The sequence below is a fragment of the Caretta caretta genome, chromosome 24 (assembly GCF_965140235.1).
Source record: "Caretta caretta isolate rCarCar2 chromosome 24, rCarCar1.hap1, whole genome shotgun sequence".
Classification (NCBI taxonomy): Eukaryota; Metazoa; Chordata; order Testudines; family Cheloniidae; genus Caretta; species Caretta caretta.
In genome coordinates this window covers 17485730-17501775 of record NC_134229.1, presented here as the reverse complement: position 1 = coordinate 17501775, position 16046 = coordinate 17485730, and the positions used below count along the sequence as shown (strand labels likewise).

General features: G+C 48.1%; 1 protein-coding gene and 1 pseudogene across 1 annotated transcript; both read right to left on the bottom strand.

The window, feature by feature from the left end:
• Positions 1-6401: 6401 nt before the first annotated feature.
• LOC125625667 (putative G-protein coupled receptor 33) lies at positions 6402-7452 on the bottom strand (annotated as a pseudogene).
• Positions 7453-14000: 6548 nt separating this feature from the next.
• Positions 14001-15026, bottom strand: LOC125625668 (putative G-protein coupled receptor 33). The gene has a single exon (XM_048828017.2). The coding sequence runs from the start codon at positions 15024-15026 to the stop codon at positions 14001-14003; it is 1026 nt and encodes a 341-aa protein (XP_048683974.2).
• Between the last annotated feature and the right edge of the window lie 1020 nt (positions 15027-16046).

The window sequence follows — 16046 nt, the reverse complement described above, 5'->3', positions numbered from 1 at the left end:
AGAGTGGCTCCAGAGAAATCACCTGCCCGTGAACATTTCAGGGTGGTGAAGAGGTAACTTCCAAGTAACCAAGAAGTTCCCACTTGCCAGCTCTAGCCAAGTTACAAAACTTTGGCCAACTCTTGGGGCCAGCAGATCCAATTGACAATAAAGACTTAAAAAGACCCTCCTGATGGATTTTCCATCATTGACAATTTTTAAGGTAGGACTGGCTGTTTTTCTAAGAGATCGGCTCTAATTCAACCAGGGACTAATGCAAGGACGTTTTGCAGGAGTTCAGAAAGGAGAACACCATGCTCCATCTGGCCTTGGAAGCTCTGAATCTATCCAGGGGTCAGGCAGATGTTGTTGGGGTGCTCCACCAGTTATCACCTAGAGCCCACTGGGATGTCTGAGGAAGTCAGGCCTGCGTAGGCCACCAGCCCAGTGTGGAGGCTTTAGGTAAGTTAGACATATGTCTTTTACTGTTCAGAGAAAACAAGACTGACAACCATGACAGACACCACCTCTCGCTGATTCAAAATTCAATAGGATCTCACGGATTCTAGGAATACCGGCCAGTTCTTAACCTCATGTGTCCCAGCTATGTCAGTGTTTTCAATCTGATCTGATCTGATGTGGGCTAGATTTAGACATCATGTTTTCAAACTCCCTGCATGTTTCAAAAGGCAATAAGATCCTATGAGTTCTAGATATTTGGCTAGTTCTTGAACCTTTGGGTTCTAGGTCTGCCAAGATTTTAAAACCCAATAGGGTCTATGTTGTCCAGAACATTCTAGTTTCCAACCTCATATATGATGTCCTAGCTGACATAGGACCAGTTTGGGTTTTTAAAAACTTGTCAGACCTAGATCTCAAGAGGTTCAAGAACCATTCAAATATCTAGAACACATGAGATACTATTGGGTTTATATATCTATATGTCTATAACTCTCTATATCTATCTATACACACACACACACATTCAGCGTAGTACCACGAGTTCTAGATATTTGGCTGCTTCTGAAACCTCTAGAGCTCTAGGTGTGAGACAGTGTTTTGAAATCCAATCAAATGTGACATGGTCTAGTACCTCAAGGGTTCCAAACACCTATATGTCTGAAAAAACCTAGTAGAATCCTGTGAATTTTAGATATCTGGCTAGTTGGAGAAACTCCAGAGTTACAAGCCACTCCATTTAAAAAAAAAACTATAGAACCTAGAGCCTTTTACAAGCAAGACCCCTCGGGGCAGCATATCTGGAATTGAGAACACTCTCCGCTTTGAGGGCGAAGTCCATGGAATCACATGTGCATGGAGGGCTGCAGAACAGAGCAGTGGGAGTCACTCCCTGGAGCTGGAGAAGGGAGGAGGACTGGCTGCCTTGCAGGAGGAGGGCAGCAAGCCCCCTGGGCAGAGCAGTGCTGCAGGCAGAGACCCAGGAAGCTAAAGGCAGCTCCTGGCAGGCTGCAGGGATCTGCAGACTGAGGCCCTGACACAAGGGCAAAGAGGGTGCTGGAGCCACTGAAGGAAGTGGCTGGACCATGGACCGCAGTTTGCCACTGAGGGGCATGGCCGGACAGTAGACTACAGGTCCCACACTCTGAAATCTGGGGTACAGATGTGGGGACCCACATGAAATATCCCCTAAGCTTATTTTTACCAGATTAGGTTAAAACTTCCCCAAGGCACAAATCCTTTCCTTGTCCTTGGACAGTATTGTTGCCACCACCAAGTGATTGAGACAAAAATTCAGGCAAAGAGTCACTTGGAGTTCCTTGTTCCCCAAAATATTCCCCCAGTCCCTTTCACTCCCTGCCCTGGGGAGGCTTGAGAATAATGTGAGTAATGACCAGACCTTTTGTCCCTAGGACACTGAAAACCAAACAGGTTCTTAAAGGAACTACTTTATTTAAAGAAAAAGTAAAAGAATCACACCTGCAAAGTCAGGATGGAAGGTAACTTTACAGGGTTATAAAAAGATTTAAACACAGAGGATTTCCCTCTAGGCTCAGATTCAAAGTTACAAAAAACAGGAATAAAACTCCCTCTTAGCATAGGGAAAATTCACAAGTGAAAACAAAAGATAATCTAATGCATTTTCTTGCTTTACTTACAATTTCTGTAATTTTAGATGTGTCATTTCAGGTATCTTTTCAGGAGATGTTTTACCTGCTTGGTCTCTCTCTCCGTCCAGAGAGGGAATAAATAAAGAGAGCCCCCCAAAAAACCTCCCCTGCCCCCCCCCACATTTGAAAGTATCTTCTGTCCTTATTGATCCTTTTGTTAAGGTCCCAACCAGGTTATTTGAGCTTCTTAACCCTTTACAGTTAAAGTGATTCTGTACCTCTGGCCAGGAGGGATTTTATGTTACTGCATACAAAAAGGTTGTTACCCTTCCGTTTATAATTCTGACGGGGGGACATAGAATGTGACACGGCCAGTGGGCAGTGTAACTGAAGGAAGACGCCGTGGTCCTAGGAGTGACGTGGGTCCAGGAACAGAGGTGACAGCAGGCAAGACATCACCAGAAGAGGACACAGTGCTAATTCCCTGGACAGTGTTCATCTGGGAAACCCTCCAAAAATAGAAGCATAACAAATAATCACCAATTATTTTGGAATATTAAGCCTGTAAGGCAGTAGGGCATGGAGTGAACAGACCAGATCCTCGGCCAGTGTAAATCAGTGTCGCTCTGTTGACTTCACGTCAGAGTTCTCAGGTTCTTCTCCTGCCTCTGGGAGGGGAGCGGGGTCAGCAGGGTAGAGTGGGGGGGCTAGGAGCAAGGACTCCTTGGTTCAATCCCCAGCTCTGGGAGGGCAGTGGTCTCTCTAGCAGTTAGAGCAAACTTAGTAACACCAAAACATTTATTGAATTAGTATCAAATTTGCCAAATTGTTTCACTCAATCACCAAAAAACTGACATTTTCAAATGAAATATTTTGATTTTCTTTTTCAAAATGGCTTTGTCTTGAAATGTGCTTCAATTTTATTTAAAATGTGTAAAATCTAAGCTTGCAAAAAACACATTTTGTTCAGACTGAAACAACCCGTCCCCCTTTTAATTTGCCCCAAAAAAATCATTTGGGGTCATCTCCAAATAACCGCTCCCCGATTTTTCAGAAGAACTAGAGACCCAAAGAATCGGTTCTTGTCACAGGACTTACACGCCATCTGTGGTCCCAATTCAGCCCTGTTGTGGCTGAAGACACCAGGTCAAAAGGTGATAATAGGGACGGGAACTCAAACATCTCCATGTTTAGATCAAAACAGCAGTGGCTGAGTCTCTAGGCCCCCACGTGTCAGCTCAACGTGGGTGTTACTCACCCTCAATTTCTGGTGGAAGCCGTACCTCGCAGAGGTGTGCACTGCTATTAAACACAGGTGTGACGAGCTTGAGGAGCGAACTCACTTTTGCCGTACGGCTGCACTGGCCCTCGGTCCCGTTGCGTAGCTGAGCTCAGGGGCTGTCCGGGCTCGATGTTTCCTGAAATTCGGCCTCTTTGCTTTTTCACCCCACTCTGAATCAAAAATATTATAACCATCTGAAAATGTTCAATCAGCACGTGCTGGGGTCAGGAGGGGGAGTCTGTATCGCGGGAACCAAATCACCCCAAATTTGCATTACAGCTCCCCCTCCCCCCGCCTCCGTTGCAGAATGTCATTTTTCAAGGCAGTTGCCCCAGGCACGGGGGCGTCAATGCAAGTTGTGAATATTAACAGCAGCTCATCATCAGGGGGCTGCAACTCATGAAGTCCCCCATGAAACGACCACCCTTCGCTCCAGCAGACTCCTGCAGAGCCCCTGGGGCTTGGTGCCACTTTCCAAGTGTAAGCCGAGTCTGGATGAGCTCTCCTCTGACATCTAGTGCTGAGCTGTGGAAAAAGACTTCAGAAGCTGATCATAGAATCATAGTATCATAGACTATCAGGGTTGGAAGGGACCTCAGGAGGTCATCTAGTCCAACCCCCTGCTCAAAGCAGGATCTCATTTGCATGGACACACCCACCCTGCCTAGGTGCTCAGCATGGTGGGATTGCTTGCCCAAATGATCACTTGTGGCTGGTGTTGGATGCCCAGTCTCCTTGTTATTGGGGCAGGAGTAATAAAGGGTTATTATCCTTGTTGTGTGAACGAAGAGCAGCAGAACTGTGCCTGGCATACCCCCAATGGCATACCCCAATGCCCAGGAATGATTATTTATGATTATTTTTTATTTTGGTAGCGCTGGGAGCTCAAATCCTCACCCAGAACCCCGCTGTGCTAGGCACTGTACAAACACAGAGCAAAAAGACAGTCCCTGTCCCAGAGAGCTCACGGTCTAGGGAGATTCAATGGATAGAGACCTGGGCTGGGACACAGCAGACATGGGTTTGTTCACGGTTGTGCCCCTGGATGGACCGAAGTTTCTACTGGGTGACCTTGGCCAAGTCACTTCCCCACTCTGTGTCTCAGTTTCCGCATTTGTAAAAACTGGAAGACTGCTACTGACCTTGCTAAAATTCGTTGAGATCTACTGCTGAAAAGCACTAGAGAAGAGCTAGATGTCGCTATTGTCATACTCAGGCTCCTCTATAATATACTACACCTAATGGATTTTAAACCATTTGGAAATCTAGAACCAGGATGAAACTTTTAGCAAACAATCTGGAACCTGTTGGATTCTATGTGGTGTGTAAACACTCCAGAATCCAGTGATGTCCTAGATCCAGTCGGGAATCTTGAACCAGGGCCGGATTAACCCTTTGTGAGCCCTGGCGCCAAATATATTTGTGGGCCCCCATGTAGCCGTTGTGGGCTCCGAGTGTGGGCCTGGTGTGGCAGGGCCATTGGTGGCCTAGTATACCCGGTACTGAATCTCAGAGACATTTTTCATTTTGATCACCCACCTCTACATGACTATCTGCATTGCCACATACGGCTCCCTCCGCCCCCAGGGTTTCTCATTGAGCTGTGGATCCCCTGGTTCAGAACTGCAGTCAGGTGGAACACTTTTCGGCTTGTGTGATTGGAGGCGATATCTGATCCACATTGTAAGACTGTCCCGTCATAAATGAGGGGAAATTGAGGTGCTTTTTAAATTCTTTTCTTCCACTCTTCGTTTCTGTGGGGAATTTGCCATTGCAATATCACGGTCTTCTTTTTAAACAAACAACACACAAAAAAAAAGGCAATGGCTGTAGAAAATAGCAATTCCAGTCCTAGTGAGCACTGGGAAGACTCCAGCATGGGTTGCTCAATTTTATCCTACTTTTTCTACAGCAAATTACAGTGGATCAGCATATTTGATTTGGGAGAAATGAAGTAACAGCTGCCCAAATTGAGCTTGAGCACCCCTGAATTTTGCGGGTGTTCAAATCTGAAAGGCAGGTGCTAGATTCCCTTTCTGAATATTAGATAAATCTGGAAAGGAAAAGTCAGTTTCTGCTTCCATGGCTCAGAAGTGGAAATCCTCCTGCTCTGTATCTAAAGCCACCCAGGTCCTCGAGTAGAGCCTCCCCTCCCTTACTTTTCATTTTAACTTTTCCCAATGGGGTCCACAGACCTCCCTTGCTAGGCTTCAGAAAGAGAGGTGCACTGTCTATTTAGTCCACCCAATTCCTTCTTTGGGGGCTGCCAGGCGGGGTCACACCAGGACTGGGGAAGTCTTCTGAGGGTGATATCTGGGCCAAAGCCTTCTACTCCTTGGGCATACTTGCTCCCCATTCACAGTGCCACCTCCTTCTAACAGCCAGCTCTCCATTCACAGCAAGCTGCAATGCATGGGATCTCAGCTTCCTCACTCCCTCCCCCTCACTTTCCTGTTGATAGCTGCCAAGGGAATGTGGGAAATGTAGTTCCTTCCCTGCTCCAGGGCCGGCTCTCTAGGCAGGGAGCTGGCCAAGGAACTACAGCTCCCAGGGCCCTGTGGGTTCTCAGCTCCCACGCTCGATCCCTGCTCCTCCGAGGCTCCGCTTCTGCAGCGCTGCGAGAAGGGAGGAAATGCGTGTTATGGGGCCCCTTCTGAGCTTGGGCCCGGCACTATGCCGTCATTGGGGCCAGGATAAATCCGGTACTGTCTAGAACCCATAGATTTTGAGTTTGAACACATTGAGAGGCTTACAATAAATGAGATTCCAGATTCAACTAGTGATCCAGAATCCAAGAGAGTCAACTAGGTTAGAACACATTGAGAGACCTAAAACCAACAAGATTCTGGAGCTGGCTACTGATCTGGTGCCACTGATGACCCACTGAGTTTGAAAAAATTGAGTGACTTTGGACGCACGGAGTTCTGGAGAGAGCAGGGAATCTAGAATCCAGGGACACGGCAGAGTTTATGAACAGTGAGATACCTGAAACCCATTAGGATTTAGAACCCTCAGGAATCTAGAAACAACTGGGATGCCAAGTGTTCAACTCTCCCTAAGTCTGGGCACCTTCAGACCACCACCTGTTTTGTGTTCTCGACTTCTGACCCGTATCTTCCACTAGACTCAGGGGCACTGCTGAAGAGACCATCAACAAAAGCTGCTTTTTACCAGAGTGAGAAGAGATGTCCTGAAGACCTGCCAGAACTTCTCCCCCACAAAGAGGTAGAGGATGGGAGCGAAACAGGCACTGAAGCAAGATGTGAAGGTATAAATGACAAAGAGAGCACCCGTCACCAACTCTGGCATCTCCTTCTTGGAGAACTTCAAGCCATGATGGAGGTGGTAGGGAAGCCAGCCAAGGAAGAAGGAAACCACTGCAGCCACCATGACTTTGAAGGGCTTCCTGGTCTGCGCCAGCTTCTTCTCCTTCATCTTCAGCCCCAACCGGACATAGCATCCCACAATGGTGCAGAAAGGCAGCAGGAAGCCTAGCAGGAACCGGACCATGAAGATGGCCAGGTGGACCCGTCTCCCCAGCTCCTGCATCTTGGCTCTATTCCAGTCTCTGGAGAGGGCATAATTGTTGATGCAGATGGTTCTGCCCCCGTCCACCACCTGGGTCTCCCGGAAAGCCAGGTAGGGAGGGCTGAGACCGAAGGAAGCCAGCCACATGCCCACCACCAGCTTCCCAGCCCGGGGCACTGTGCGGTGATTCCGGGACCAGTTGGGGTGGTGAGTGAGGGTGTAGCGGTTCAAGCTGATGAGAGTGAGATGGAAGACAGAGGAGAACATGCCCACGGAGATGCAGGTGTTGAGAAGCTTGCACAAGACCATGCCGAAGACCCAGTGTAAACCCATGAGGAGGGAGACGATGAAGAAGGGGATCAGCAGGGTGAGGAGGAGGTAAGAGGACATGAGGTGGAGGAACTAGATCGTGGTCACTGACCTCCTCATCTTCAGCCCCAGCACCCACAGGTACAGCCTGTTCCCCACCACACCCACCAGGAAGGTGGGGAAGAGCAACACAGCAGAGGCCAGGTGAGAGGTGCTCACAGCTGCTGGGGTCTGGCTGGAATTCACCCCAGTGGTTGGTGGGAGAGTCGTGTTGCCTCAGTCCATGGTGCTCGTCCAGCTTTTCTAAATAGTCCCGAACCACTTCTTTCTCCACAGAGGGCTGGTCACCTCCTCCCCATGCTGTGTTGCCCAGTGCAGCAGTCTGGGAGCTGACCTTGTTCGTGAAGACAGAGGTAAAAAAAGCACTGAGTACATTAGCTTTTTCCACATCCTCTGTCACTAGGTTGCCTCCCTCATTCAGTAAGGGGCCCACACTTTCCTTGACTTTCTTCTTGTTGCTAACATACCTGAAGAAACCCTTCTTGTTTCTCTTAACATCCCTTGCTAGCTGCAACTCCAAGTGTGATTTGGCCTTCCTGATTTCACTCCTGCATGCCCGAACAATATTTTTATACTCTTCCCTGGTCATTTGTCCAATCTTCCACTCCTTGGAAGCTTTTTTTTTTTGTGTTTAAGATCAGCAAGGATTTCACTGTTAAGCCAAGCTTGTCACCTACCATATTTACTATTCTTTCTACACATCAGGATAGTTTGTCCCTGTAACCTCAATAAGGATTCTTTAAAATACAGCCAGCTCTCCTGGACTCCTTTCCCCCTCCTGTTATTCTCCCAGGGGATCCTGCCCATCAGTTCCCTGAGGGAGTCAAAGTCTGCTTTTCTGAAGTCCAGGGTCCATATTCTGCTGTTCTCCTTTCTTCCCTGTGTCAGGATCCTGAACTCGACCAATTTCATGGTCACTACCTCCCAGGTTCCCATCCACTTTTGCTTCCCCTACTAATTCTTCCTTGTTTGTGAGCAGCAGGTCAAGAAGAGCTCTGCCCCTAGATGGTTCCTCCAGCACTTGCACCAGGAAATTGTCCCCTACACTTTCCAAAAGCTTCCTGGATTGTCTGTGCACCACTGTATTGCTCTCCCGGCAGATATCAGGGTGACTGAAGTCCCCCATGAGAACGAGGGCCTGTGATCTAGTAACTTCTGTTAGTTGCTGGAAGAAAGCAGACTATAGCAGACTCCCACCACTACATCACTCTTGTTGCTCACACTTCTAAACTTAATCCAGAGACACTCAGGTTTTTCTGCAGTTTCATACCGGAGCTCTGAGCAGTCATACTGCTCCCTTCCATACAATGCAACTCTCCCACCTTTTCTGCCCTGCCTGTCCTTCCTGAACAGTTTATATCCATCCATGACAGTGCTCCAGTCATGTGAGTTATCTCACCAAGTTCCACCATTGAATAATCCGCTACTGCCCAGCTTGGCTTCTTAGACAGTTGGACGCGGAGGGCCAGGGATGCACAGAAATGTGGGTCCAGCGGTACCTCCAGGGCAAATACCAATGCCAACAGCTGCCCATTGGAGGGAGTTGCGTGTCCAAAGGGACTAGACCTTCGATAGGGCTCTGAAAGAGCCACGTTCCCCAGAGATGCAGCAGAGGTGGCTGGTATGAGTATGGCCAGGCTGATGCCCCAGGTTTGGATGTAAGTGTGCAGAGAGGAAAGGGCTGTTGGATTCAAGGGGCCATGTCAGGGTTCCCTCCCCACTCTGAACTCTGGGGTACAGATGTGGGGACGCACATGAAAGACCCCCAAAGCTTATTTCTACCTGCTTAGGTTAAAACTTCCCCAAGGCACAAATCCTACCTTGTCCTTGGACAGTATTGCTGCCACCACCACGTGAGTTGGACAAAAATTCAGGAAAAGGGTCACTTGGAGTCCCTATTTCCCCAAAATATTCCCCCCAAACTCCTTTACCCCCTTTCCGGGGGAGGCTTGAGAATAATATACAAACCACTTGGTTACAATGTAAGCACAGACCAAACCCCTGCGTTTTTAGGACACTGAAAATCAGTCAGGTTCTTAAAAGAAGAATTTTATTTACAGAAAAAGGAAAAGAATCACACCTGCAAAACCAGAATGGAAGGTAACTTTACAGGGTAAATAAAAATATTTAAAACACAGAGGATTCCCCTCTAGGCTCAGCTTTAAAGTTACAAAAAGCAGGAATAAAACTCCCTCTTAGCATAGGGAAAATTCACATGCTAAAACAAAAGATAATCTAATGCATTTCCTTGCCCTCACTTACAATTTTTGTAATCTTAGATACTTATTTCAGATCTGCTAAGGCCGCTCCTGCAGCCGGGCCTACAGAGAAACCTTTTCCTGTCAGAACCGACGAGTCCAAGTGCTCTGAAATCCACGTGCCCGCTCGGCTTGGCTTGAAATTGGCCGTCTCTGAGGAAGGCCTGGGGCAGAGCGAGTGGGTCAGATTCAGAGGCTTGTGATCCGGGGCCCTCAGTTAAAGCTGCATGAAAAGGAGCCGTTCTTAATTTTTTTCACAGCGCTTTGAAAACCAGTTACAGACTCGCATTGACTTGGAAAGTGGCACCAAGCCGCAGGGGCTCTGCTGGAGTCTGCGGGAGGAAAGAGCGGTCGTTTGATCAGGGACGTCAGGAGACGCAGCTCCCTGAAGATGAGCTGCTGTTAATATTCACAAATTGCACTGAAGCCTCCGTGCAGGGGGCAACTGCCTTGAAAATCGGCACTGAGCAATGGAGCGGGGGGTTGTGATGCAAATTGGGGGTCCTTTGGTCCAGGAGTTCCCGTGATACAGGCCCCCCCCACACACACATGCTGATTGAACATTTTCAGATGGTTATAATGTTCTCAGTGCAGAGTGAGGGGAAATAGCAAAGAGGCCAAACGTCGAGCCTGGATGGCCCCTGAGCTCAGCCACGCACAAGGACCGAGGGCCAGTGCAGCCATATAACAAAATTGAGTCCACTCCTTGAGCTGTTCACACCTGTGTTTAATAGCAGTTCACACCTCTGCGAAGTACGGCTTCCAGCGGAAATTGAGGGTGAGTAACACCCACGCTGAGCTGACACGTGGGGGCTTAGAGACACAGCCACTGCTATTTTGATCTCAACATGGAGATGTTTGAGTTCCCGTCCCTATTATCACCTTTGACTTGGTGACTTGGCTGACTTGGGACCACAGATGGCATGTAAGTCCTGTGCCAATAACCGATTCTTTGGGTCTCTAGTTGTTCTGAACAGCCGAGGTGCGGGGGGGGGGGGCTCATTTGGGATGACCCCAAATTATTATTATTAGCTAATGAAAAGGTGTGGGGGGTGGGGATGGAGATTGTTTCAGTCTAAAGGAAATGTTTTTTTTTTTCCTGAGCTTGGTTTTTACACATTTTAAATGAATAAAAAAATTAAACAAATTTCAAGCAAAGCTGTTTGGAATAAGAACATCACAGTGTTTTATTTTGAAAATGTCGGCTTTTTGGTGGTTGAGTGAAACAATTTGGCAAATCTGACACTAATTCATTAAATGTTTTGGTGTCACTAAGTCTACTGTAACTGCTAAACACCATTTCCTCACAGAGCTGGGGTTTGAACCCAGGCGTCCTGGCTCCTAGCCCCCCCACGCTAACCTGCTAGAGCCCACTCATCTCCCAGCAGCAGGAGAAGAGCCCAAGAACTCTGAAGTGAAGTCAACAGAGCTACATTGATTTACACTGGCCGAGGAGCTGGCCTGTTCGCTCCAAGCCCTATTGCCTTACAGGCTTAATATTCCAAAATAATTGGTGATTATTTGTTATGCTTCTATGTGGGGGTGTCCCAAATGAACACCGTTAAAGAGGCCTGATTTTCCAGAAGAAATAGCTGAACCCTTTGTGAACATCAGGCCTCTTGGAAAGTGTTTCAAGTCAGTACATGATTCCATGTACTTGGAACCCTTCAGTTACTAGACCTTGTCAGATCTAATTGGGTTTCAAGACACTATTATACATAGAACCCAAGAGGTTTAAGAACAAGCCAGATATCTAGAACTAATGCAGTACTGTTGTGTGTGTGTATATTATATATATATACACATATGTATATGTATACACACACACACACACACATTTAAAAACACAATAGTATCCCAAGAGTTCTAGACATTTGAGTGATTCTTGAACCTTTTGGGTTCTTGCTCTGACCAAAAAATTTTAAACCCAAACTGGTCCTATGCGCTCTAGGATGTCAGGTATGAGGTTGGAAACTAGGATGCTCAAGACCACATAGGATCTCTTCGGGTTTTTAAATCTTGGCAGACCTAGAACCCAAGAAGTTCAAGAACCAGCCAAATACCTAGAATGCATAGGATCCTATTGGCTTTTGAAACATAAAGTGGCTTGGAAAACATAATGTCTAAATCTAGCCCACATCAGATCAGATTGCATTCAAAACCCTGACAGACCTGGGACCAAGAGGTTAAGAACTGGCCAGGATTCCTAGAATCCATAAGATCCTATTGAATTCTGAATCAGCGAGAGACGGTATCTGTCATGTTTGGCAGTCTTGTTTCCTCTGAACAGTAGCAATGGGAAAAGATGTTTAAAACAGATGGGCTATGTGCATGTCTAACTTACCTACAGCCCTCCACCTGGGGCTGGTGGCCCACACAGGCCTGGCTTCCTCAGATACCACAGTGGGTCCAGGTGACAATTGGTACAGTACCCCAACAACATCTGCCTGACCTCTGGATAGAATCAGAGATTCTAAGGCCAGAAGCAGCATGGTGGTCCCCTAGTCTGACCTGATTCAGAACATCCCTGAATTAGTCCCTATTTGAACTAGAGCAGACCTGTTAGAAATACCATCCAATCCTGCTTTAAAAATTGCCAGTGATGGAGAATCGGGAGGATCTTTTTAACTCTTTATCATCTTTTGGATCTGCTGCCCCCCAACCTTGGCCAAGGTTTTGTAACTTAGCTCAAGCTGGCAGGTGAGATCTTCACAGTTACTGTGACCTGTGACTAGAGGTGCAGAGGGCAGCCCACACTGAAAATGCCAAGGTCAGGGTGGGCAGCAAAAAGGAGAGCAGTTTATCCCAAAACTGGTGGTTAACACTGTAGTTAGATTCACCAACCACTCACAAGCTGTGCTCCTGATCCGCCACACTGGTGATCAAGAAGCCAAAAAAAGAAAGAAAGAAGAAGAAGAAGAAGAAATCCCACAGCCCCCTTTATTGCATTCCAATCTTAGGCTCCCAGTCAGCAAATAGGTCCAGTAAAGTGAGAAGTTACTTAAAATTCTATTCACTACACAAAATGTTCTTCTGATCCCCAAAGGGCCAGCCACATTCCCAGATCAATACTGGTTTGGATCTTACCCAAAACGCCACACTGACAGCCAATGCTTCATGGCCCATCCAACGGGCTGGACAGGGCTGATGCAAGCTGTCTGGGGCTGTCACCCGGATACACAGCACAGGTCTGAGATATCAATATACCACACATATTTACAACTCACAATACAAAGATGATACATACACATAAACAAACTGATCATATTTATCAAATGATAACTTTCCCACTGATAGCTTACATGGTATATCTGGTATGTTCCATTGCAATTTTGTATCCATAACATTATGAATGATCACCCATATTCCATACAGTGTCACTCTTATTAGCTTGGACGTTACCTCTTCACCACCCTGAAGTGATCATGGGCAGGTGGTTTCTCTGGAGCAGCTCTTTATTCTACTGACTTGTTTTCCTTACCAGCCGCTCTGAAACTAAGCCAGAGCTTCCCCACCCAAAATATCCCAGTGATCGGGTCACATGGTGTTGGAAATTATTTCAGAGCTGCCACAGAAAAACTTATGGAAACTGCGTAGTTCAAGCAAAACCTGGGAATTATTAATAATTACTATTCTTTATTTCAGCAGAGCTTGGAGCCCCAGCTCTGGCCCAGGACCCCAATGTGCTCGGCACTGTACAAACACAGAACAAAAAGACAGTCCATGTCCCAGAGAGCCCAGAATGGATAGAGACCTGGGCCAGGACACAGGAGAGCTGGGTTTGTTCCAGGTTCTGCCACTGGACAGGCCAAAGGTTCTACTGGGTGACACTGGCCAAGTCACTTCCCCACTCTGTGCCTCAGTTTCCCCATTTGTAAAAACTGGAAGACTGCTACTGACCTCCTTGGTAAAGTTCTTTGAGATCTACTGATGACAAGCACTAGAGAAGACCTAGATATCGCTATTATAATACACAGACTCTTCTATAATATACTACAGCTAATGGATTTTAAACCATTTGAAAATCTAGAACCAGGATGAAACTTTTAGCAAGCAATCTGGAAGCTGTTGGATTCTATGTGGTTTGAAAACACTCTAGAATCCGGTGATGTCCTAGATCCAGTCAGGGACCTAGACTCAGTAGACTTTGAGTTTGAACATACTGAATGGCTTACAATAAATGAGATTCCAGAGCCACCTAGAGATGCAGAATCCAAGAGAGTCAATTAGGTTAGAACACATTGAGAGACCTAAAACCAACAAGATTCTGGAGCTGGCTAGCAATCTGGTGCCATTGATGACCCACTGAGTTTGAAAAAATTGAGAGACCCAGAACATATGGGATTCTGGAGAGAGCAGGGAATCTAGAATCCAGGGACACTGGGGTTTATAAACATTGAGATACCTGGAACCCATCAGGTTTCAGAACAAGCAGGAATCTAGGAACAAAGGGGATGGCAAATTTTCAACTCTTCCTAAGTCTGGGCAACTTCAGACCATCTCCTGTTTTGTGTTCTAGACTTCTGACTCCTGTCTTTCACTAGACTCAGCGGTACTGCTGCCTAGATCATCGACAACAGCCTCTTTGACCAGAGTGAGAAGAGACTTCCTGAAGACCTGCCAGAACTTCTCCCCCACAAAGAGGTAGAGGATGGAGGAGAAGGAGGCACTGAAGCAGGATGACAAGGTGTAAATGACCATGAGAGCACCCGTCACTGACTCTGGCACCGCCTTCTTGTAGAGCTTCAAGCCGTGGTAGAGGTGGTAGGGGAGCCAGCCGAGGAAGAAGGAAAGCACTGCGGCCACCACGACTTTGAAGGGCTTCCCAGCCCACGCCAGCTTCTTCTCCTTCAACTTCAGCCCCACGCGGACATAGCATCCCACGATGGTACAGAAGGGCAGCAGGAAGCCCAGCAGGAATCGGACCACGAATATGGCCAGGTGGACCTGTCTGTCCAGCTCCTGCATCTCAGCTCCATTTTGGTCTCCGGAGAGGGCGTAATTGTTGATGCAGATGATTCTGCTCCCGTCCACCACCTGGGTCTCCCGGAAAGCCAGATAGGGAGTGCTGAGACCGAAGGAGGCCAGCCACACACCCACAACCAGCTTCCAAGCTCGGGACAGGGTGCGGTGATTCCGGGACCAGATGGGATGGTGAGTGAGGGTGTAGCGGTCCAGACTGATGAGTGTGAGAAGGAAAACAGAGGAGAACATGCCCATGGAAATGAAGGCATTGAGAAGCTTGCACATGGCCATGCCAAAGACCCAGTGGAAATCCACGAGGACGTAGATGGCAAAGAACGGGATTAGCAGGGTGAAGAGAAGGTAGCAGGAGACCAGGTGAAGGAACCAGAGCGTGGTCACTGTCCTCCTCATCTTCAGCCCCAGCACCCACAGGTACAGCCCATTCCCCACCACACCCACCAGGAAGGTGATGAAGAGCAACACAGCAGAGGCCAGGTGATAGGTCTTGGTAGTGTCTGCGATCTTACTGGAATTTGCCATTGTAGTTCGTGGGAGTGCCGTGATATCTTGTTCCATGGTACCCTGGGAAGAGACAGAAGAGGGGTTCGAAGGGACAACATTGGAGGCCAAAAGGGAGAATGGAAGTGGAGAAGGGAGAAATACCAGTGTGGGTTAGTAAGGTAACACTGGAGAGGACGTCACTGGGCACTCTGTGGTCCTCCAGAATATCCATGGTAGATATTCCCAGAAACTGGGCTATAGCCGGTGGAACTCACTGCTGCAGGATAGAGCTGTGAGCAGTAGGGGAGGACAAGGGGGATAGCAGACATGGGAGAAGTGGGGAAGGGGACAGTCTAGGAGATCAAATATACAGCTATGCAGAGAATATCATGTAGCTGTGATGTGGCTGGCTCAGGGGAGCAGGGAATGGGCCACGGGGCCTTTCCACTCTTGGGTGGCCAGCTCTAATCTGGCCCCAGGGCAGGGGATCAGGGCTACTCAGTTGAGGGGGGATCGGTGCTGTTGACTCCTAGCATGCAGGAGCTGGTGCCAGTGTAACTCACTGCCACAAGGCAGAAAAAGCCACCCCGCCCCCACCCCATCTCTTCTGCTCATCTGCCAGTCACAGGAACTGCTGCTACACCCTGACTCGAGAGAGCGCGCAGGGTCCTTCTCACCCTCATTGCAACAGGAAACCACAATCCACCGAGCTGCTGCTCTGCCCCCAAGCCGGGCTGCCAGCCCTGCAGCCGGGTCCTCTGAGCTATTGCCTCTGGAAGGGACTGCGTCCCTTACGGCCTTGTTAGCACAGTGTCCTCTGTGCTCTGTAGCCTGGCCTAATGGTTAGAGAAGGGCAGGCTGGGAGCCAGGACTCCTGGATTCTACACCCAGCTCTGGGAGTGGGGTGGGGGTCAGAACTCCTGGGTTGTAGGAGGAAATTGGGGTCTTGTGGCTTAGAGCAGAGGTTCGCAGCCAAGGGGTATGTGTACCCCTAAGGGTACGCAGAGGTCTGTCGGGGGGTACATCAACTCATCTAGATATTTGCCTAGTTTTACCACAGGCTACATAAAAAGCACTAAAGAAGTCAGTACAAAC

Excerpts from the sequence above, each read along its gene's own strand:
- LOC125625668 (XM_048828017.2), bottom strand. The coding sequence starts at position 15,026 with ATGGAACAAGATATCACGGCACTCCCACGAACTACAATGGCAAATTCC.